General features: G+C 51.1%; 1 protein-coding gene across 2 annotated transcripts; it reads right to left on the reverse strand.

Moving 5' to 3' along the window:
- Nucleotides 1-16: 16 nt before the first annotated feature.
- Nucleotides 17-17,804, reverse strand: Epha1 (EPH receptor A1). Of its 2 annotated transcripts, XM_069996945.1 has the most exons (18): nucleotides 17,710-17,804; nucleotides 16,247-16,314; nucleotides 10,365-10,646; nucleotides 8,440-8,842; nucleotides 7,458-7,613; nucleotides 6,807-7,151; nucleotides 6,555-6,682; nucleotides 6,180-6,330; nucleotides 5,854-5,950; nucleotides 5,601-5,659; nucleotides 4,374-4,499; nucleotides 3,419-3,604; nucleotides 3,225-3,286; nucleotides 2,923-3,129; nucleotides 2,615-2,764; nucleotides 2,147-2,340; nucleotides 451-606; nucleotides 17-363 (listed from the first exon to the last, which is right to left on the reverse strand). In XM_069996945.1, exons 1-18 carry the CDS (start codon nucleotides 17,795-17,797, stop codon nucleotides 285-287), a joined length of 2,937 nt encoding a protein of 978 aa, XP_069853046.1. In that variant the 5' UTR covers nucleotides 17,798-17,804; the 3' UTR covers nucleotides 17-284. The 2 variants fall into 2 exon arrangements, with proteins under 2 accessions (XP_069853046.1, XP_069853047.1); XM_069996946.1 differs by lacking the exon at nucleotides 10,365-10,646 and having other exon boundaries at nucleotides 18-363.
- Nucleotides 17,805-22,937: the final 5,133 nt, after the last annotated feature.

Below are 22,937 nucleotides of genomic sequence, written 5' to 3' on the forward strand. Positions count from 1 at the left end.
TATATATATATATATATGTATATATATATTAAACCCTCCCCCTCATACCAACCCACCCACCCACATAATTGCTTCTCTTCCATCCCCACCTCCCTTTTTTTTAAAAAAAAACAATAAAACAAAACAAAGGCTCCCGGGTCCTGAGGCAGAGTCCTGGAAGAGTAGGTAGGAGCAGCACCAAATAGCCTACATCTTGTAGGTTGAGGAAGGGCCCAAGGAGTGGCCCTGGCCCCATCCTTGCTCCCTGAGGGCAGGGGGAGGGCTGAGGTGTCCGCAGTGGCCACTCAGTCCTTAAACCCCTGAATACTGCAAAGTATTCGCTTCTGGTGCCCTGGCAACGTGATTCCCATCTGGGTGAGGTCCCTGTGGAAAAGGAAAGGAGTTGCCCGAGTCTGGTGGCTCAGATCCCCCAGTCTCTTACCCAGACCGCCCTAGCCCCAGGATCCTTACTCGGCTGTCAGCTCCAGCACACACTCCATGGTGTCCAGCCCGGCCGAGCGGAAGTGCAGGATGTAGCGCTTCATGCGAATGGACTCCAGCCACTCAGAGACGCTTCGATAAGGGATTCCATCAGAGCCGCTCAGGCTAGGCAGGCGGAGAGTCACCCTGGGGGATACGAGGCTGCCTCAGTCACAGGGGCTTGGTTGGAGTCTGCCCTCCCCATCGGCAAGCCAGTACTGAAGTTGAATGCCTAAGCACAAATCATCCAGGCTCAGTGGATTAGCCAGCCATTGTCTGAACCCACTTCCTGGCCTGCTTCCTGGTGCTGGGAGCTGTGGGCGGGCAGCTGACAGACCTGCTGTGTCGGGTAGACTTGTGGAAGGTAGCCACCTGGGAGGCCTCGATGGAACTTTTTCCTCTAGCCTGTTCCACATGGAAGTACCCCAGGTGAGAGGAAGAACAGGCATCGCAGCTGGGTGTGGGTGGGCCTGCCCTTTCCTAGTGCAGCTTGCCCGAGTGCTAGGAGCGGCCTTTGCTTGCTACCTTCCACCTCTGTTGTTATTCTTGCACTTTGACACCCACAATACAATGAGCGTTCCTGTACTAAAGCCAGCCAGAGCCAAAAACCATTAGCAAAGTAGATCTGCTGGGGGAAAAGAAAATATCCAGCATTCCAGAAAGATTAGCACATGCAGTCTCCAGCGTCCGAGGGAGGAGTGTTCCAAAAAGATAGTTTCAAAAGTTGGAACTTGGAGCACAATTTCTCCCAGAAACAAGGTTATATATGGTGGTTTGATACAGAAGCAGACTGTGCCAGGCTGCTTTACCCAATAAAGCAGTTGGAAGTCTAGCCTTGCCTGACTCCCCCACCTGCTCTCCTTCCCGCCCGCTCCCCACCACCTCATTCTCTACATTCTGACCATGTTTTTAGTAAAGTGCAATTTTTGCCATGTCCCTCCTGTAGGCAGTTTTGAGAAGAAAATGGATAATTCTCTATACCCAGGAAGTCCAATTTCAGGAAAGCTGTCCGTAAACTAGGTGCTTCCATTAACTGCAATCTGCCAGCCTCCACTCTGCAGGGCAGGCCGTGTGGTCGGTCAGAAAAAGCCACAGATCTCCAAGACATTCCCCCGCCATTCCTACCTCAAACTAGTTGTGCCCAAGCTCCCTGGAGCTGGCCCTGTGCCCTTGACCTCTTCAGTATCTGGCAAAAAGCATTCCTATCAGGTAATCCAAAAGCTGTTGAATATGGGGTCCTTCTCTCCACATGCAAGAATATTTCTGCATGGTAGGTGCATGGGAATGTATCCTAAGCTCCAGACTGGGCCACAAGAACTCCCCAGACACGTGACCAGCTGTAGGTGGTCAAGCAAGTATGGTTTCCTGAAATTTCTCACGTGAAGTTGGGGATTTGGGACCTGGCTGTGTACCTCTGCCATGTGGGTAGTCTATATAGCTCACATTGTCGTCTTCATCATCATCATTTTTAAATAAGTTGTAACTTTCCCCCTTCCTCCTCTGGAGTTTAACTGTAGAGCACAGAACTCGAGGAGAGTTCTGTGCTAGGCTCCCTTAAGAGCATGCATTATGGTCCTGTCTCATGCTTAGACTCTGTCCAGATCTCCTCAGGGCTCAGCACTCGATGGATATAATGGGACGTCCATTTCTATTCTGATTTCCCCTGTACTTCCCCCAGCATGGCTACCTGGGGTCAAAATTGGCAATGGTCCTCAAGGAGTGGGGGTCTCTAAGCAATTGCTCCAGATGTGCCTGCAGCTGGAGGAAGTGGGGCCGACGGGTGCGGTCATACGCCCAGCAGTTCTTCATGAGTTCATATAGAGGGGCAGGGCAGTCCACTGGAGGGGGCAGCCGGTACCCATCCTCGATGCTCTTCATCACCTGCAGGAGTGGGGCAGGGAGGGTTACCTAGGTGTAGGAAGCTAACCTGATGGTCCAGGGGAAAACCACACAGGATTGTTTGCCATGGAGATTAAACAACCCTGGCCACAGCAGGAAGCAGTAATCAGAACAAAGTGTGAGAAGGAGATAAGTATTTAAAAAAAAAAGAAAAGAAAAAGAAAACTGAGGTCAGGAAGAAGGTATCTGGAGGAGAAGGCCACGGAAGTCTGTGGGAGATGAGAGGTGGTGAGGGACAGGACAAGTCCAGGCTCACCTCCTGGTTGCTCATCTCTCCGTAGGGCTTGTCCCCAAAGCTCAGCACCTCCCACATCACAATCCCGAAGCTCCACACGTCGCTGGCGGTGGTAAAAATGCGGTGCGCAATGGCTTCTGGGGCTGTCCAGCGGATGGGGATCTTCCCTCCCTTAGGAAGGCAGGGAACAGGAAAGTGACGAAGACCACATGGCCAGAAGAGGCTCTGTGCCACTTGAGCACGAGACCTGGTGGCCGTACACACACAAGGGCAGGAAGAGCATGAATGGTCTGGGTGAATGTGTTTGTGGTACATAACGGGGGTCTAACCTGGGTTTCGTAGGTGCCATCAAAGTCATCCAGGAGGCGGGTGAGACCAAAGTCAGACACCTTGCAGCACAGGTTCTGATTCACCAAGATGTTCCTGGCAGCCAAGTCCCGATGGACGTAATTGTGGTCACCGAGGTAGTTCATGCCAGATGCTATGCCCTGCAGCATGGCCACCAGCTGCCCGGGCACCAGGTGGTCCTCTTGTTCCTGCAGCAGGACGAGTGACAGGATGGGCAAAGGCCATTCGTCCCAAGGCACAGGGCTCCCGGATACACCCCCTCCCCGGCCAGTCCCCCGGCTACCTTCAGGAAGGCATCCAGGGCTCCGTTCTCCATAAACTCTGTGATGATCATGATAGGCTTTCCTGAGACACAGAACACAGCTCGTCACACACGGATCCAGGTTTCCTGACCTTTGCTGCCCACCCTCCATTTCCAGTGCTCCTCCTCCATCTTCCCTCCCCCACCGCTCAGCACAAACAGACTGCCACTCATACTCTTTGTGATGACGCCCTCCAGGTGCAGAATGTGGGGGTGGTTGAACTGGCCCATGATGGTCGCTTCTCGAAGGAAGTTCCACCACTGGCCATCGGGGGATGTGTCCTTCAAGGTTTTAATGGCCACCATCTTGCAGTCCTGGCTGGGGAGCCGCAGGGTCCCACGGTAGACTTCCCCAAACTCTCCTGGGTAGAAAGAAAACAAAGACTGTGGCGCTGCAAAGCCAGGTTAGCCCAGATGTAGGCCATGAACCCCTCTCGTCCTCTCGCCTTCTCTTGCAGAGGATCAAAAGTATGCTCCTTGGAACAAAAATTAAGTTGTCCTTCTTGGAGCTCTACAGCCTGATCATCACTGTTTCCCGTGAGTGAGCATACTACCTGGCTTACAACAAGTACTAAATGCTGAGGGGGGTCCTGTCGGCAGAATGGAGCTGCCCAGGGGAAGTTGGGTGGGGGGACAACTTTTGCCATCTCTCTTCCAAGAGTGAGCTCCCTGATCTCAGCTTGGCCAGTCCTGGCTACACAACTGGCCAGGACACTGCCCAGCTTTGTTCTCTGCTCAGATCCATTTCCTCTGGTGACCCAAGCAATCAGAGCAGCCCAAAGACACTGGATCCCTGTTGTGGTGGAATGAAGGCTCTGGATTGCTACCATGTAGGGGAAACATATGAGGACACCCTGATTGTAGCTCAGTAACAGATGATGTGTTGGACAGTCTATCAGAGAGCCGCGGAGCAATGCGTGCTGGAGGCAGAGACTTTTCCAGGGTACCCGATATGGTGTTTTTGTTTTGGGTGTTTGGTTTTTACATAAATGCTCAAGTCTCAGGCAAGCATAGCTCACCTGGTAAGTAAAGCCAGAGGAGAGGCCAGCCCAGACAAGGGTTAGAAGGCAGAGAGCTACTGGCAGCCATCTGCTGCCCCGCGGGAGACCGGCTGTGCACGGCATGGCTCACCTTCCCCTATGACCGTGTCCACAAGCAGCCAGGCCGGGTCGAGCTCTTGGGTGAAGTCCAGGGCTCCTTGTGCAGGGTCCTCATAGGCCTGGAGATCCACATAGGGCTTCAGCCACAGCTTGTCCTCTGGGGAGCACAGAGGGGCTCAGCCAGGGCAGCACGCAGTCGGGGCTTGGAGTATCGGATCTGACAAGAAAGGCCCCTTCCTTTCTTCTCCATACTTCTGTGCTCCCTCAGATGAACCTTATTTTAGCTCAGAGACAGAGAGAGATAGAGAAAGAGAGTCTCTATTCTTAGCAAGAAGCCTCCACATCCTGGCCTTTCTTCTTCCAGCCATACCTGAAGGTCATCGATCTTCACTACATGGGGCAGTAGCCAGAACCCAGGCCCTGGAACCAATTCTCAATCTGCCCCGAGTTACCCAATCTGCTTACAACTCCTGACCCAGCTTGAGCCCCATGCTCATCCAGCCAATCAGACCTCCTTCACTCTCTCTCCCTTTCCAACCACTTGGATCCACCGCAGCCGTCCTTTCTGGCAGCGCCGCCTAATGAGGTGACAAGCAGAACGCAAGCCCCTGTGTTTCAGAGGTCTGCAGCCCTTCTGCCTGGCCTTGGCTTTACCCATAGACCTAGTCACCACCAGATGGAGAAGGCTGCTGACAGCCCCGGGGTGGTGGAACGCTGGCCCCCACAGCTCAGCTAGCAGACCGTTGCATCAGAGCCACTGAGAGCTATCAGGGCAAACTTAATTAAGCAAAGTTAATTAGGTGGCAAAACATAAAGCCCTAGGGACATTAAGCCCCGCCTGCACCCTCAGAGTTGTCCTGCCGATGTGGGTCCTTTGGTTGAGTCCCAGTAGTAAAATACACACAGCCAGGCAGCCGGTAAATCCTAGCTACTCAGGAGGCTGAATCTGAGAATCGTGGTTTGAAGCCATCCAAGGCAGGAGAGTCTGTGAGGCTTGTATCTCCAATGAGCTACTCAAAAAAAAAGCCAGAAGTGGAGCTGTGGCTCAAGTGGTAGAGTGCTATAACTTAGAGCAGACGAATCTCAGGGACAGCACCCTGGACTTGAGTTTAAGCCCCAGGACTCTCTCTCTCTCTCTCTCTCTCACACACACACACACATTCTCTCTCCCTCTTTCTCTCTCACACACACATTCTCTCTCCCTCTCTCTCTCTCTCTCTCTCTCTCTCATATGTACACATAGGCTCTCCTCGCTTACCTCGATCGGCATCCATGGTATGGTCACGCTGTCTCTGCTGTCGCTGCCGATGGTTTCTCCTGTGGGAGAGGGGTGGCACTTCCAGGTCGTAGGCCTACCTCGGTGGCCCAATGGGCTCCGGGTATGCAAGATGGACATGGGGATGCACTTAAGCTTTGGCAGCCGGGGATGGGGGGTCGGGGATGTCCCTGTCAGGGCTTCTGACTAGGCAAAGGGTCCTGGGAAGAAGTGGGGTAGGGCAGGGAGGCAGCACCTTGATCGGAAGAAATGAATCCCGAGCAGCAGAGCTACACCCAGCAGCACCCCGAAGATGATGGCCACAATCTCTCCTCCAGTCAGGCTCTTGGAAACTGCAGGCACAAAGGTGAGCAAGTCTTGGGGGGGGGGCGGGACTCACAGCCCCATGAAGTGTGGATGGGCAGGGCAAGGGCCTTGGGTATGCTCAGGGTCAGGTCTCTTGGTGTGTGCATCTGTGTGTGTACATGTGCACACATGTGCAGTACACATGCAGTAGGAGCTCAGGTGCATCTGTGGGTGACAGGGATGTGTTTCTGGGGGGCGGGGTAGAGTAAGAACTACCTGGTGGGCTGGTCCGAAATTCATGGTCGGGGGAGAAAGGGCCGGGGCCTAGTGGAGTCAACATTCGCACTCTGACGATGTATGTGGTGTCTGGCTGCAGTTTTGTCAGCAACACCCGGGGTTCTAGAACCATCTGGTGCCATTCTTCATCCTGTGGGTGGAACTTGTGTTAACTGGGCTGCGCCAGGCCAGACCAGAATGGAGATGATGGACAGACCTGGGAGTGAGTATGAGCAGGGGCTGGACACGGGCAGGACAAGGTTCTTGGTGGAATTCTGTCCCGCGGATGCTGAATTGCTCTGGGTGGTTTCCCTCCTCCCATCCCAGGCCCGAGGAATATGCACTCTGAGGGTGTGGTCCACCAGCCCCCCTGACCTGGTTCAGGATGTGCAGTTCGTAGCTCAGGTTTCCACTGGGACTGCGGGATCGAGACCCTGCCCAGGTCAGCTCCAGCTGCCTTGGTTCTTTCTTCACGAGCCTCACAGACAGGCCTGAGAGCGATTCTGGGCATCCAGAGGGACGGTTGCATTTGGAAGAAAGAAGGAATCCGATCAGGAGTTATTTCCACGGCTTCCTGCCCACTCATCCCCGTGCTCTTAAACCTTCTGATGACATCGAGTGGCTCACCTGCATGCCCCATGTTGATGCTGAGAGAGGCACTGGCAGGCTGGGAGCCGTCCAGGCCGGACACTTTGCTTTGGGATTTGACGTGAAAGGTGTAATTGGCGTACGGTTCAAGGCCTTGCACACGCACAGTCCGCACCGTGAGCCCCAGAGCCCCGGGGAGGAGGCGCACTCCTGGCCCACAAGGCTGGCAGGGCCCTCCGTCCTGCACTGTACCCTGACACTGCAAACACTCCACACTGTATCTCACGTCCTGCCGTCCCCCCATGTCGGCAGGGGGTTCCCAGCGCAAGGAGAGCTGAGTCCCCGATGCAGAGAAGCTCAGGTTTTGGGGAGCCGATGGGGGTCCTAGAGAAGAAGAAAAGACATCAGTAGCTGCCAGCTTCGCTCTCCCTCAACCTACTGAGCCCCACCTTTGTCTATCTCCCCCATTTTAGAAGTCCTCCAAAGTCTTCATGGGAGATCTGACCTCCACAGAAGGGAAGGTAGCATCACCAAATCTCTGCCTTCTCCCAGGGAGAGGCTAGCACTTCATGGTCACTTCATGGCATCCAGAATCTATCACATAAGCCCTGGAAAATCTGCCTCCAGTGAGTGCACGATGAAGACCTAGCACCTCCTCCCAGATGGCCACTTCCTGTCCCCTGGACTCACGTGTACATGCTACCTGGGGGCCCTCCCCAGGGGCCCGGTAATGGCCCTTCTCACAGGTACAGATGGTGGCTCCCGCGGACTCGGCTGTGCTGTGCTGGGGGCACTTGAGACAGTGGGCTATGTCCACATCAGTCCGGTAGAAGCCACTTGGACAGACTGGAGAAAGAATGCCGTAGAATCAAGCTTTTTCTGGTGTTTGATGGGAAGAACCAACCCCACGCTGTTGCTACAGCAATCCTGCGTACTGAAAACACTTCTGCCTGTGTGCACTGGGATTAAAAATAGCTGAGAGGGGCCAGGTGTGGGCGGCTCACGCCTGCAACTGTAGCTACTCAGGAGGCTGAGATCAGAGGATCAAGGTCTGAAGCCAGCCTGCTCAGAAAAGTCCATGGGACTCTGTCTTCAGTGAAGCAGTAAAAGACTCAAGTGGAAGTGTGGCTCAAGGGACAGCATCAGCAAATAGCAAGAAAGCTGAGTAAAAACATGGGATCCTGAGTTCAAGCCCTAGTGTCTCTCTCTGACACACACACACACACACACACACACACACACACACACACACACACACACACACACACACACACACACACACACACACACACACACACACACACACACACACACACACACACACAGAGAGAGAGCTGAGATGACTGGAACTGGGTGTTGGTGGTCTATGCCTATAATCCCAGCACTTGGGAGACAAAGGCAGAGGATAAACTTGAGGACAAACAGTATCACAGACTGGTCTTGCACTCAAGACCAGCCTGTGCTGTATAGTGAGATCCTGTCAAAAAGAACAAGGGTTTGGCACGCAGCTCCGGGGTAGAACACTTGCCCACCATATGCAAGTTATCCCCAGCATCACGAATGAAATGACACCTGAAGTACTGACACAGCACTGGCTTCCCTGCCTTCCTTGGCACCTACAGACCCTCCCTCCCAAGCGGCCCCTTGAGTTTCTCATGGCCGCCTTCCTTACCAATGCATCCCGCACTGCCGCTGCCTTCCTCATAGCCAGGCTTGCAGTGGCATCGGCCCACAGGCACCAGCCACTCACCATCAGGGCTACAGTGCATGCGTGGTGCACCCGAGGACCCGGAACTGGTCTGTGCATGGGGCAAGCAGGTCCCAGACACTTCTACCAGCCCCCCAGGTCCAGGAAGAGTCTGAGGGAACCGTGCCAAGCCATGTACAATCTCAGGACAACGCTGGTAGAATACCCGAACAGACACTAGGGCCACACAGGCACCAGGGTTGTGGAAAGCAAGGTAGAGGCCGCGGCGGGTCAGATGGCCCAAGGAGCAGCGCTCCACGTTGAGCTTCACGGAGCCAGATGCTAGATCTTGAATGGTGAAGCTCTGGTCTGCAGCCACCGTGGTCACCTGAGAGGAAGGTAGGGAGGAGAGGGTGAAGGAAAGCCCATGCTTTGTTTTCACAGAACAGAAACAGCTGCCAGGCTAATGCAGTCTGACAATCTGTACTTTGAAAACCCACAGTCTGAAATGTTTCTGAACTGGAGACCATGTACGTGAAGTCACAAATAGAAAACGCACTAGGTGCTGGTGGTTCACACCTGTAATCCTAGCTACTCAAGAGGCTGAGATCTGAGGTCTGTGGTTTGAAGCCAGCAGGGACAGGAAAATCCCTGAGATTCCTATCTCTGTGGAGGTAAGCTGTGACTCCAGTGGTAGAGCCCTAGCCTTGAGCAATAAAGCTAAAGGGCAGAGTCTAGGCCCAGAGTTCAAGCCCTTGTACTGACACACACAAAAAAAAAGAAAGAGAGAAAGAAAAAGAAACATTCCACATCTGACCTCATGTCATAAGTCACAGTAAAAATGTAGGCATGCTGAAATGTTGTAGGAAATTGCCTTTAAGCTATGTGTCTAAAATGTAGACGAAACATAAGTAAATTTTCTATTTAGACTTGGGTCTCGTCCCTGTGACTTGTTATTTATATATGTAAACATTCCAAAGTCTGAAAAAATATGTGAAATCTGAAGCAACTTGGATGTCACGTGTTTTGGATAAGGAAATGTCAATGTGTATTTTACAATTTAAATACCCGTGATTGAAGGAGAGCTTATTTTGTGAGAGGTACTACTAGGCAAAATATTTTGTGTGCAGTACTCACTCCCCTTAGCCCAGATAATAACCTATGAGATAGGTTATCATCTCTACAAAAAAAGAGGAAGAAACTAAGGCAAAGAGAAATACGAGATCACACAGCAATTACATGACAGAGGCAGGATTGGAACCCAGGAAGCCGGACACTACAGTCTCTGATTTCCACTATGGAGAGGCATTCCCAACTCTGGTACCAATGAGGTGATCAGTTAAATTTAATGTATTATATAATTAATTATTTATAATTAATTTATTACCAATAATAAAACTTTACAACCGCTGCTCTTTGGCAAGAAATGAGAGCGCCTCCTATAATAATAGGCCCCTGACGGTCTTGCATTTGGGATAGCGATGGAGACTAGCGATGGACAGGAGGAAACTGTCCTTCCGTGTAACTCTGGTGACACGCAGGGGGCAGTGTGTTGTACACACCCACCACAGGTACTGCACAGAAAGGTAAAACCCTTTGTACCGCATTCCTCTCTGCTACCATGGCTTCTTGCTACCACAATGCATGCTTAGTAAACCCTTCTAGAACAGGTAAGACTGGCCTTCTTATTATTGCTACTTTACAACAAGGTCACCAAAGCTTGGCGAGCCTAAACGACATCCCTAAAGTGACAGCCCAACAAAACCATACTCAATCTAGCCTTTCTGTTTTCCAGTCCCATGTTTACCCTCTACTCTACATTTGTACTCTCTTCCTGTCTCTGGACCAGCCAAGGTCATGGGTAATTAGCCAGGTAGGGATCAGTGTCAGGACACTGATTGCAGCAACACCTTTTGGAACAAGGGTCGTCGGAGCTGAATGCCCACATCCTGTTCACTCTCCATGTACAGAAGGTTGAAGGTCTCCTTGCACCCCTTAGGCCCGGCTCCCCCAGGGAAACTCTTGCAGTCTCGCACGGTGAACTTCAGCTCTACGTGGACCCGGGAAGCTTCTTCTTCTCGGTAGATCCAATTAGAGCGCAGCCAGTGGTCAGTGTCTCCACCTTCCTGCACTGGGCAGTCCTGGTACATGTACAGGGGTGTCCCATTCAGCATCTGCTGGACCTCACTCCACTGCCAGGAGGAAATCAGAATCAGGGACCAGAGAGGACAGGAAGCTGGGATTGGAGTTCCCCTCCTTCCTTCTCTCCACTGGTCCCACCTAACCTCACTGCTTGGCTCCAGGATAACAGGTTAAATCTTTAAGGTTGTGGTGTTTTCTTAGATATGGAATGAACAACTGTATATTAGCATCTTAGCTAACCCAGGGCTCTTTAGGTTAACCTGCTCCTAAGGCAAAACTCATTCACAACCCTCTGCCTATTTGCTCAGAGAAAAGGACTTATTTTCTAAAATATAAAAACATTCTGGCCGGGCGCTGGTGGCTCAGGCCTGTAATCCTAGCTACACAGGAGGCTGAGATCTGAGGATTGCGGTTCAAAGCCAGCCCGGCTTTGAACTCCGTGAGACTCTTATCTCCAATAAACCACTAGAAAACCAGAAGTGGTGCTGTGGCTCAAGCCGTACAGTGCTCCCCTTGAGCTGAAGAGCTGAGGGACAGCGCTCAGGCCCAGAGTTCAAGCCCACGACCGACCAAAAAAAAAAAATTCTGTATTTTTAAAGGGCCAGAACAGAGAACATTGTGTGTGTGTGTGTGTGTGTAAATTTTATCCTCCCCAATATTCCTTCCAGTTATAGCCACTATCAAAATCAATGAGAGAGTTGGCTTGTTTCCCAGGTCCTATCTTGTCTAACCCCTTACCTTCTTTTACATTAAAGGAATTTTTAAACCTAGTAATAATGATTGGCTGGCACTAACACAGCACTTCCTATAAACCACACACTGTTCTAAGCATTTCCCAGGAAGAAACTGTCAGGCACAGTCAGGTAGAGTGACTTGCTCAGCTATGAAAAGGCAGAAGGAGTCTGGTACAGGATGGCTGGTGCTTTGGTCCTAGCTACTCAGGAAGCTGAGATCTGCAGATCAGTCTGAAGCTGGCTGTGGCAGACAAAATCAGGAGATTAGCAAAAGGCCAGAAGTGGAGACACTGTCCAAGTGCCCAGTAGAGATGAGGGGCAGAGCTGAGGATGGGAAGCCAGGTCCTTCAGGGGCTTCATTATACCTGTGTCATTAGTGTGAAAGTTAAGCAACAGACACTTGTGCAGAATAAGGGAAGTCCATCATCCTTCTACTCTCGTTACTGGCCACCATTTGGAGCAGAGTGTTCTGACTGCTTTCGGTGTCTCTAGAGAAATTTGTACAATGTGTTTGCGTCTCGTTTTTAACATAAGTGAGATCACGAGTGTTACTCTGTAACTGAGTTTGTCTTAAAAAGAAATGTCCTAGAAGCCAGGCATGGGTGGCGCATGCCTGTAATCCTAGCTACTCAGGAGGCTGAGATATAAGGATCATCGTTCAAAGTCAGCATGGGCAGGAAAAGTCCATGTGACTCTTATCTCCAATTAACCACCAGAAAACTGGAAGTGGTACTATGGCTCAAAGTGGTAGAGTGCTAGCTTTGAGCAAAAGAGCTAAGGGACAGCCCCTAAGTCCTGAGTTCAGGCCCCATGACTGATAAACAATAAAAATAAAAAAAATTAAAAAGAAATGTCCTAGAAAGGTGTCTATATGAATATATATGCCCATACCTTTATAGAAATGATATATATGCCTATATATTTATAGAAATCTATTAGTACCCAATTGCATGGATGTTCCATAGCTTATGTAAGCATTTACCTACTGCTAGGCATTTAGTTAGCCTCTAGTTTTGTTTTGTTTGTTTTTGAAAATACACAGATTAAGATTTCTGCATAAAAACCTGTATCATCTGGTGGATGTATTACAATTTTGCAAGATAGCGCTAAATTGCCTTCCAAAAGATTTTTGTCCATTTATACTTTCACCAATAATCAAGAGGAAATATTTTTCTAGCAACCTCATCCAAATGAGATAGCTCCGTTGTTTTTACTTTTTTGCCAATTGTATGGTGAAGACAGCTTCTTACCATCTGGTCTTGGGGAGGGGAGGTAGGCCTTGAGCTTTTTTTTTGCTCATTGTCTATTTGTCTTTTGATACGTATTTACTCACATACAATTGTTATCATAGGACTGTTCATTTGGATGAAATTTTGAAAAACTTGTTTAGACGTTAATCCTTTGCTTAATATGTACAAGACTTCATATGTTCGAATACTCTTTGCCATGTCGTTTCTTTGTTAATAGGTCATGTCTTTTGTTTGGGGAACTCTCCCATTGCAAGATTACAAAGATCTACTACTTTTGTCTTAAACTTTTTGTACATTTGGTTTTTGTGTTTGGAGTCTCCTTAGAATTTTCATGTGACATGTATCAGCTGTGAAATAGAGGAATTTCTACTTACTTTTCTAACTACAGACATCTAATGGTCCATTTAATGACTACTCCATACACTGAGGCCCCAGGACACGGCTCCTTAAAATATACATCTTTGGCCTATTTTGAGCTGGTTATAATGGACAAACTGATAATGCAGGAGTGGCTCTGAAAAGCTATCCTTTGTTAAAACAGATTCATATCTTTGAAAGAAACCTGCCTCCCAAGGCATCTACTAGGGAAAGGGCAGCTCTAAGATAACTTGTACAAGGCCAGACATCTTATCCTCACAGCAGGACAGCCCTGCTTGACTTCAACTGAGGCAGGCCTCCATCTTCCCACCCCCAACTCCTTTCCATAGCTCAGGATCCTACAAATGCTTCCAGCATTGCTTCTTCCTCCAGTCTTACAAGTGTGGGCCTCCTGTGAGTGGTCATGTGATCAGGACAGCTTTTTCCTCAATGAAAGCTGTTGAATAAAAGAGGGGAAGTGGGGGATGGGGCAAGTGAGAACAAGTGAGGGGGTCAACCGGATTAAAACGTTGTGCAAAATACCATAGTGAGATGGGGGGGGGGGGGCGGGGGAGGATGGGAAGGGGAAACAAAGGAGGAGGCTACAATACTTGATAAGAAATGTACTCATTATCTTGCCCATGTAATTGTAACCCCTCTGTACAGTATTTTCACAATAAAAAAAATTCAAAAAAAAAATACCATAGTGAGGGCTGGGAAGGTGGCTCAGTGGTAGAGCGCTTGCCTAGCATGCCCTGAGGCCTGGGTTCCATTCCTCAGTACTACATAAACAGGAAAAAGCCAGAAGTGGTGCTGTGGCTCAAGTGGTAGAGTGCTAGCCTTGAGCAAAAGCAGCTCAGGGACAGTGCCCAGGCCCTGAATTCAGGTCCCAGGACTGGCAAAAAACAAAGCAAAACAAAATAAACAAAAAATCACAGTGAGATGCTTGGAACAATTAACATACACTTAAAAAAAGAGAGAATGAGGAATGTAGCTAAGGGGTAGAGTGCTTCCTAGTGTACATGAAGCCCTGGGTTTGATTCCCAGTACCTCATACACAGAAAAAGCCAGAAGTGGTGCTGCGGCTCAAGTGGTAAAATGCTAGCCTTGAGCACAGAGAGGCTTAGGGACAGAGCCCAGGCACCAGTTCAAACCTCAGGATCAGGGGGGGAAAAAGGAACGATAAACAGGTCTTGTGGGGTATGGGGACAGGGAGAGGGCAATCAGAGAGCATGAAAATGGAACAATGAAGCTTGAGATTGGTTTGGGCAAGGGGAGGGGGAAGGATGAAGGAGAGCGGTGGAAGGGGGTGGGTCTCATCAAGATACATACGAACCCCTTTGTACAACTAATCCAGGGTAATAGAAATGCAGGAAGAAAATAAAATAGGGTTTCTCCTATTGAGCCTATTTCACAGGGTTACTTATGAAAATATTAGAAGTTAGAGTCTTTCTGTCCTCTATAACATTTTCTACCTTGATTTCTAATTCCAGTTCCATTCTCATGAAACTGGCATACATGTGGGCTTGTCTTTGGATTTTCCATGGGCTGGACTACTCTTGTCCATATGGGTCTGTCCATATGACAGCTGTTGGTGGGACAAAGGTCCTATGTCATATCTCTTCCAAAAGTATTCTCCTTGTTAGGTTTTTCCTCTGCCACATCAATTTTAAAGAAGATGCTTTTAAATTTGATAAAGTATTCCATTGATATTTCAGATACCATCCAGTAATTTGACAGGGAAGAGACTGAGGCCTGAAGCAAGGGCCACTTTCCCTGAGTTTTGATTCTACCCCTGAGCATGAGTTCTTCATGCCTACTCTCAGCTTTGGGAAGAGTCGGGAAAAAGCATCATCAATTAAGAACTGGCGGGAGAGTAGGGCAGAAGTATATGCTTCTGTGAGGCACATATTTCTGCACTGTGTCAGAGAGTTCAAAGATCAGGCCAAAGGTGTGAAAGGTAATGAAGCTGGAATGAAAGGTACCTGGAGTCTGCCCCGGGAGGAAGCTGGGGAGCCCATGTGGAAGGCTCAGGGCAGGGCAGGTGGAGAGGGCAGTGGGTGATTAATGTGCAGCTCAGGAGCCAGATTGTCAAGGCTACAGCTGGAGTCTATGGAAGCAGATGTTCCCAGCTGTAGCTGCCACTCCCAGTTCCAGCAGGGACAGGGACAGATGGGGGAAAGAACCAGCTGGCCAGGAACAGCACTAAGGATCTTTCGCTTAACACTCAAGCACTGCTGGCTGCTACTAGGGGTACATTCCAGGGGTGCGACTTTTTTGAGTGCACGCTGGTTTGGGACAGCTGGTGAGCAGAGGAGATAAGGGAGATGGTGGGAGTAAGTGACTACTGGTTGTCTTATTGCTCTCCTAGCATCACACTGAGGAAGAGCCTTGCTCCCCTAGGGCCCAACTAGGGAAGTAATTTGGGTGGAGCCCGGGCAGGGGCACAATGAAGACCCAATGAGAGCCAGCTGCCATCTTCATGTGCTGATTAGCTGGTTTATGAGATGAGGTGCCTATTAGGGCTGGCTTAATCCAGGATTTTCCAAACAGCCCCTCCTGGAGGATATACCACGGTTTAGTCTATTAACTCTAATTACAGGCTACTCTGTGGGAGGGTGCAGAAGACAGCCAGGACCCTTGTACCAAAAGGGAGAGAAAGCAATTAAGTGCAACCCCGGAAACCGGCTGCAATGAAGTCTCAGGTCCTGGAAGAAAACACCTAGAGAACAGGATCCAGGGCCAGCGAAGGTCTTGGATGCACTGTCTGCCCTACTCACAATCCTCCTCTGCTCAGGTGCACCCAGGGGAAACTTGGAACAGGCTCTGGTACCCTCAAAACAGCTGGAGCGTGCTGTGTGGAGGGATGAAGAATGGGCCAAGAGCACAGAAGGAAGTCCAAGACCCTTGGCCCCTGAAAGCCACCCAAGCAACAGCACTGAAGGAAAGAAGCTGACCTGAGGATGCTTTCCTCATGACTCCTTCCTCTCCCAAAGCAAGGCTGTGGTTGGTCTCAGCACTTCCCCTGGGGAGGGGCGCTCAACACCCCACTGCTTCTGGTAAGTATTCACCTCAGCAGCAGGAAGGGGGAAGTGCCAGGAGGAGGAGGAGGAGACATTCCTCAGGGGGTGAAGTCTGCCCCCGCCCCTCAATCCCATTCAGAAGGCTGTGACTCAGCCTCCCTGCCCCCTCCCGGAGGAGACACTTCCAGTTTTTCCAGCTCTTTTTGGTTCCTCCCCCACTTCTCCGCCCCGTTTCCCACTGGGCCTTGGGCCTTGAACTTTCCCAGATCCTTCCCGAGACACTTACCCCATCCTCTGGGGGGTCCAGCAACCAGCCCAGCTCTCCTTGGGCCTCACTTGTGTCCATCAGCGTGACTGAGAGTGGGGAGAAAGAGACCTTGTCACTCCTGGGTGGGGGGGGAGCTTGTCACTCCTGGAGGGGAGGAGCTTGTCACTCCTGGGGGGGGAGCTCATCACTCCTGGGAGGGGAGCTTGTCACTCCTGGAGGGGAGGAGCTTGTCACTCCTGGGGGGGGGGAGAGCTTGTCACTCCTAAGGGGGGAACTTGTCACTCCTGGAGGGGAGGAGCTTGTCACTCCTGGGGTGAGGAGCTTGTCACTCCTGGGGTGAGGAGCTTGTCACTCCTGGGGGGGGGCTTGTCACTACTGGGGGGGGAGCTTGTCACTCCTGGGGGGAGGAGGTAGCTTTGAGTTCCTATTCCTTCATCATGTGGGGATCCTAGCCCCAGACTTTAACCTTTCTTTTGGTATGGATACTGGGTACCGGTGCTGAGCTCAGGGGCTGCGTGCCCGTCCCTTAGCTCTTCTTCAGTTTAAGGGTGGTCCTCTGCCACCTAAGCCGCAGCTCCATTTCCATTTTTGCTGGTTCACTGGAGCTCAGTCTCACGGACTGTTCCTGCCTTGGGGTTGGCTGGGAACCACCACCCCTCAGATCTCAGCCTCCCCAAGCAGCCAGGATGACAGGCGGGGGACAGCAGCTCCCAGCCTGCACGTCCCCTTTCCTAACAGGTGCAACATCCCTTGGCTGGGGAGGCCAAGCCAAGGGGAGGAGGGGAGGAATGGCGCGGTCTTCCCGCAGAGAAGAGAGAGGGGCCTAGGGTTGAGTGCGGCCTCTGAGACCACAGTCGAGATGGGAAGTGTGAGGGGCAGGCTCAGGAGAACCCCACGTTTACGAGGGGCGGGGGGTGGGCGCAGCCGGGACACCCCTGGGCAGCCGGGACACCCCTGGGCGGGCGGCGAGCGCTCGGCCTCTGCAGGCCCAGTGGGCACCCGGGCAGAGCTCCGGCCTTCCACTGTCGAAGGCCTGCTCCGTCCTGGGACAGGCCGGTCCGCTTGGGCCAAGCGTGGGTCCCAGGTCGGGCCCCCCCGCCATCCCTTTCCTCCCGACGACGCCGGGCCCTTCGGCGGGCACAGGGCCGCTTCCCACCTGGGCCGGGGGTGGGTTCTGATCTCCGGGCTGGACAAATGAAGGCCCCGAGGTGTGGAAGCGGGGCGCGGTGAGACTCCCCCATCTCTCCCCCCTGCCCCCCAGTACTGCCCGGTGTGTGGGAGGTACTGAACCCAGGGGAGCGGCCCTGGGGTTAAAGACCAAAGCCTGGCCTGGCCGATCGATCGCCCGGCGGCCCTGGCGGAGCCGGGGCGCGGGACGCGGGGCTCGGGGCCTCCCGGGGGAGGCCGGCCCCGGCGGGGCGGAGCGGGGGGGGGTGCGGGCCGGCCCTGGGGGTCGGGGGGCGAGGGCAAGGGGTCAGTACCTTCCTCGGCGCGCGCCCCCGGGGGCGGCGGGGCGCGGAGCAGCAGCGGCAGCAGCAGCCCGAGCCCCAGGGCCCAGCGCCGCTCCATGGCGCCGGCCGGGAGCTGGGACCTGGGCCCCCGACGGCGGGGCCGGGGCGCGCGGCGCGGGGCCGGGGGAGGCGGGCGGGCCGGGGGCGGGCCGGGGCGGGCCGGGGCGGGGCCGGCCTCACCTGGCTCACCTTCTTAAAGGGACCGTAGGGGAGGCCGGGAACTTGTTGGACGGGTCCTCATAAAACTTCCAGACCTGGATGGAGGCGTCCCGACGGAGTGACACCGGCGGGCGCCGCCTCGTGGGGGGACTAGCATCGAGAAACCATTCTCAACTACAGCTCTGGGCGCAGCCCGGTCTCAGGCTTCCACCCCATTTCTGGTTCTGATTCCCACGACTCCCCAAGAGTCTTTCCTCTCCCGGGAAGGGCAGGGATGAGAGCCACACCTTCCCTCCGAGGCCCACTGGGCCGGCTGGTCCCATCCCTACCACGTGTATGGGGGAAAGGCAAGAGGAAGGAAGCGCAGATAGAGGGAGCACTTTCAGGGGAGTCTTCAAGCAGCAGTCCGTCTGGCCCGGTGGTTCCGTGGCCGAGCTTGGGGCAGGCAGGAAGCAGGGCCTCCAGGCCTCTAGCCTTCAGGTGTGCTCAGGGAGGCTGAATGGACCAGTTTGACTGCTGGGGCCCAGGGCAGTCCTGGGAGTTGGGGCAGGAAGATGGGTGTGGGCCGGAGCAGGTCTTGGTAAGCAGGCTAAGGACTTTGAAGCCGGCCCTGCAACCCCAGAGCAGACGTGAGGAACTGGGGATGTAGAGAAGGAGATTGTAGATACTTTAGATTTTCCCGCTGGTGTCAACACTGGGATCTTGTACCCTCTTGAGATTGCCTTCTGTCTACTGTATAACTGTTTATTCAACAGCTTCTGTGCATACTTTTAGTACTGAAGAGAAAGGTTGTCCTGACCCTAAATGAACTGCTAATCTGAACAGTCGTTGGGAGCTTCAGACTGTGCTAGTCCAGAGATGATGAAAATGTATGAAAGAGTGAAGCCTATAGAGGTGTGAGGGAAAAACAGGCTGACAGTGGTTCAGAGGGGTCCTGGGCCCTCCTTCCCATACCCCTTGCCGCTTCCACCCCATTAAGTGTGACTCATTCATACTTTTCTGTCATTTAAATTGGGTCACTATGAAGGAGACAATTTATAGGTGCTTGTTTATTTCTTAATGAATGATTCGGGGCTGGGAAGGTGGCTCAGTGGTAGAGCGCTTGCCTTGCATGCATGAGGACCTGGGTTCGATTCCTCAGTACCACATAAGCAAAAAGAAAAAAGCCAGAAGTGGTGCTGTGGCTCAAGTGGTAGAGCGCTAGCCTTGAGCTGAAGAGCTGAGGGACAGCGCCCAGGCCCAGAGTTCAGGCCCCACAACCAGACCCCCCCCCAAAAGAATGAATGATTCTTGAGGTTGTTCACTTTAAATATATATATATATATATATATACATATATATATATATATATACAGGGCTGGGAAGTTGGCTCAGTGGTGGAGTGCTTGCCTCACATGCATAAGGCCCTGGGTTCGATTCCTCAGCACCACATACACAGAAAAAAAAAGACATGGCACTGTGGCTCAAGTGGTAGAGCACAGCCTTGAGCTGAAGAGCTGAGGGACAGCGCCCAGGCCCAGAGTTCAAGCCCCAAGACAGACAAAAACATTTTTTTTAAATACAGATGTTTATAAGGTAAATGTGGCTCCTAATTTGTTGGGCTAGCCAAAACATCTTGGCAAAAATAAGTACACAGAATCAATGTATATTGGTTAGAAGGGTCATGCTGAAAGACAGGAACGAAATGGGAAGTATAGCTCTCAGTGGGCTTGTTGTCCAGTATCCATTCCATGCCCCAGGTTCACCACCACCTGCTGTTTCTTCTGGTTCCTCTCAGGATTTTACCCCCATTTACACACCAGATTTGAGCATTTTCTGGCCTCTCTCCCTCTACTCCTCCAGACACATATCTTTTAAACTGCATACAGAAGGGGCTGTGCATCCATACTGCTCAGACAGAGAGGGAGTAGAGCTTTTCTGATGTTCAGGACTCTGAATAGAGACTCTGAACCAGAGGCCCAGGTTTTGTGCCAGCTCTCTGGGGCCAGAGCTCTGTGATTTCACCCAGGAGGAATGGATAAAGCACCATAGCCAACCAGAGGGGAAACTAGAGCAAGCTTTGGACAATCACTGCAAGGAAGCAAGCCAGACTGGAGTGAGGGTGTGTGTGTGCTGCTCACTGTAGTTTTTCAAGTTAGAGGACCGGTGGGACTGGAGGGAATGGGGGCCTGCGCCATGCAGTGAGAGGTGGAGTCTAGACTTGCTTTTGTTTCAGATCTATCCTTCACTTTCTGGTCCAAAAGCCTTACATATGGGAAACGACTCTCCTTCCATCTCTTTTGTAAGATGATCCTGAGTTGATATTCCTTCCTTACATTTGGTGTGAACGAGGCACACCTTTGATTCCAGAGTCTTTAACTCACAGCAAAACTGTGTCAAGATTTATACTTTGGGTGGAAACTAATGGCTCATGCCTGTAGTCTTCGCTAGGCAGAGGCTGAGGTCTGGGGATTGTGGTTCAAAGCCAGCCCAGGCTAGGGAAAATCCATGAAACTCGATTCTCCAATTAACTCCAAAAATGGAGTTGTAGCTCAAGTGGTAGAGAACCAGCCTTGAGTAAAAAGCCAAGAGGGAGCACGTAGGCCCTGAGTTCAAGCCTTAGTGCCAGCTGTGCATGCAATGTATGCATACACACACACACACACACACACACACACACACACACACACACACACACTCATAAACATTTACACTCTCTGGGCTTCAGTTTCTTGGGACCTGCATCATCTCTGAGGCCACTTCCAGAGTGGTGTTGGACACTGGACAGGTAGCAGAACTCTTGTCAGAAGACTTAGGCCATTCTGTGTCTCGGTTTCCTTAGCTATAAAATGGGATTAATGACACCCACCTCAGAGAGTGGATGTAAGTGACCAAAAGAGGAGAAAGTGCTTCATTAACTGTCAAGTTCTGAGTAAACATTAATTTGTCAGGAGAGTGTTGGAGGTAGGGCTTGCCCAGCTTCTCCTTTATGACTAAGATGTCAGGTTTTTTTCCTTTTAAAATTAACTTTATTGAGGGCTAACACACATGAAATCAATTGCACCCATTCCAAGTGTACAGTTAAACGGGCTCAGAACAAACACGTACACCCGTCTTGATGGAGATGCAGAACACTTTCATCACTTAGAAAAATCCCCTCCTGTTCCTTTGAATCAGTCCCATTTTTGGCTTCAAGCATCTGTCAGTATAAATCAGTGTAGCCTTCTCCAGAATCTTACATAGTCACGACAGTCTGGCTTTTTTCTCCTTAGCATGATATACTCAAGATCCACTGGTGTTGAATGTGTTGGCTGCTTGGTCCTTTTATATTCCTTGCTAATCTGTGTCCCTGGATGGTTGTCTGAAGATATCACTTAACAATCCAAAGTCAAAAGTAAAAGTGCATGCTCTATTTTGTTCTTCTTGTTAAACAACAACAAAGATTTGTCAGTCACAGGGCTTGAACTCAGGGTCTAGGCACTATCCCTAAGCTTTTGTGCTTTGAGCCATGGCACCACTTCTAGTTGGGTGGTTAATTGGAGATAGCAGTCTCACAGACTTTCCTGCTTGAGTTGGCTTTGAACCAGGATCCTCAGATCTCAGCCTCCTGAGTAGCTAGGATAACAGTTGTGAGCCACCAGTGCCTGGCTACTTTGATTTCTTAAGCCACTGAAACCACAAAGTCTTCCAAAAAGAGTTCTCCCCTTCTTTCCTACTTAGAAAGAACCCAATGTCTCCAGTGTTGTCTTATTCCTCACTCAGGGAGGGGATGGGCAGTCTCTACAAAGGAGGCCTCCTAGGCTCTGCCTAGTTCCTGCAGCCTTCACCTTAACACTGTCTTGTTTACATTGTTCCCCATGTTGTCCTAACCCTCTCTTTCCTGACCTGGGATTAAAGAAAAATCATACCCAGCCTCAGTCAAGGTCTTATGTATCCATAAGACTCAGGTTACCATACAGCTCACAAGGTAGTAAGGTAACTCACTGAATGGCCTAAATCACTGGTTCCCACTCTGAGACTCGGAGTCCTGAATAATTTATGAGCCCCCTGGCAGCTCCCGAGCAAGGGCCTGTGTGGCTGGGACCAAAACAACTTTGTTGGCTCCATCAGGCCAGCCCACACTTGCAGGCAGGAAGATTTAGGAGACTGTGTGGGCTGGGGGAGGACCCTCCAGTACTGCGCTTGAGTGGATTCTGGAGATCTTTGATCATGAGGCTGGTTTGGGCCTTCCCTTCCCTTCTCAGCTGTGTGCTTACCTATCTCTCCTCTGATCCTGGTTTACTATCAGGCATAGGGGCGGAGATAATAATAGTTACCATTTATTATAGCACCTACGCATGCTGCCAGGCACTTTGCATGCATTATTTCACTCACTTCTCACACCAACTCTTGACGGAAGGTATTATTAGTCCATTTTATAGACGGAAAAAAAAAAAATCAGAGGCCCAAGGAATGTGAGTTACTTGTTCAAAGTCACCCAGTTGCCAAACCCGGGTTGGAACAAAGTTCTGTAGGACTCCTGCCCCTGTGGCTGTCAGTCAGGGTTTCAAGAAGCCAAAAAGTCAGGGAGTCCCATCCCACTCAAACTGATAAGCTTCCTGACCTAACACACCGTGGCTTAGGTTTGCCTGGTTTTAAGCTGTATGTAAAATGGAATCCTCTGAAAGGCATTCTGAGTTCTTTCTGTGTGTGAGATTTATTCACCCTGGTTGTGCTTTGATTCATTCTCAAAGCCTATGATTCACTCGCTGAGTGAAAAGCACACACTTTGCAAAGACCTCTTGAGCTATGGTTAAATGTTCTCTACTTGAACGGCCACTGTGGGTGACTCCCACAGTTTATTCGGCTTGTCCCTGTATCTTCCAAACTGGCTTAATCCTTCTGCAAGATACTTCTACTTTCAGAAAAGATTTTTTCCCCCCCTAATCCGAATGGTCATTCCTTGATTGATCAGATACAGTAGATTAGGTTAGTTGATTAAGTATCTTTTCCCCCTAGTGTTCTTCTCTTCTTCCACATTGCTTTACCAAGAGCAAGACACACAAGAATAAATAAAGAAA

Source organism: Dipodomys merriami, unplaced genomic scaffold (genome assembly GCF_024711535.1).
Source record: "Dipodomys merriami isolate MVZ:Mamm:240054 unplaced genomic scaffold, mDipMer1.0.p SCAF_5, whole genome shotgun sequence".
In the NCBI taxonomy this organism is placed as follows: Eukaryota; Metazoa; Chordata; class Mammalia; order Rodentia; family Heteromyidae; genus Dipodomys; species Dipodomys merriami.

What these genes read in the sequence shown, in the direction of transcription:
- Epha1 (XM_069996945.1), bottom strand. Translation starts at nt 17,797, where the DNA reads ATGGAGCGGCGCTGGGCCCTGGGGCTCGGGCTGCTGCTGCCGCTGCTG. An exon ending in TGGACCCCCCAGAGGATGGG is followed by an intron (nt 10,647 to 16,246) that starts GTAAGTGTCTCG and finishes TCCTCCTGGCAG; the next exon opens with TGGAGTGAGGTCCAGCAGAT. An exon ending in GGAGGGCGTCATCACAAAGA is followed by an intron (nt 3,287 to 3,418) that starts GTATGAGTGGCA and finishes TCTGTGTCTCAG; the next exon opens with GAAAGCCTATCATGATCATC.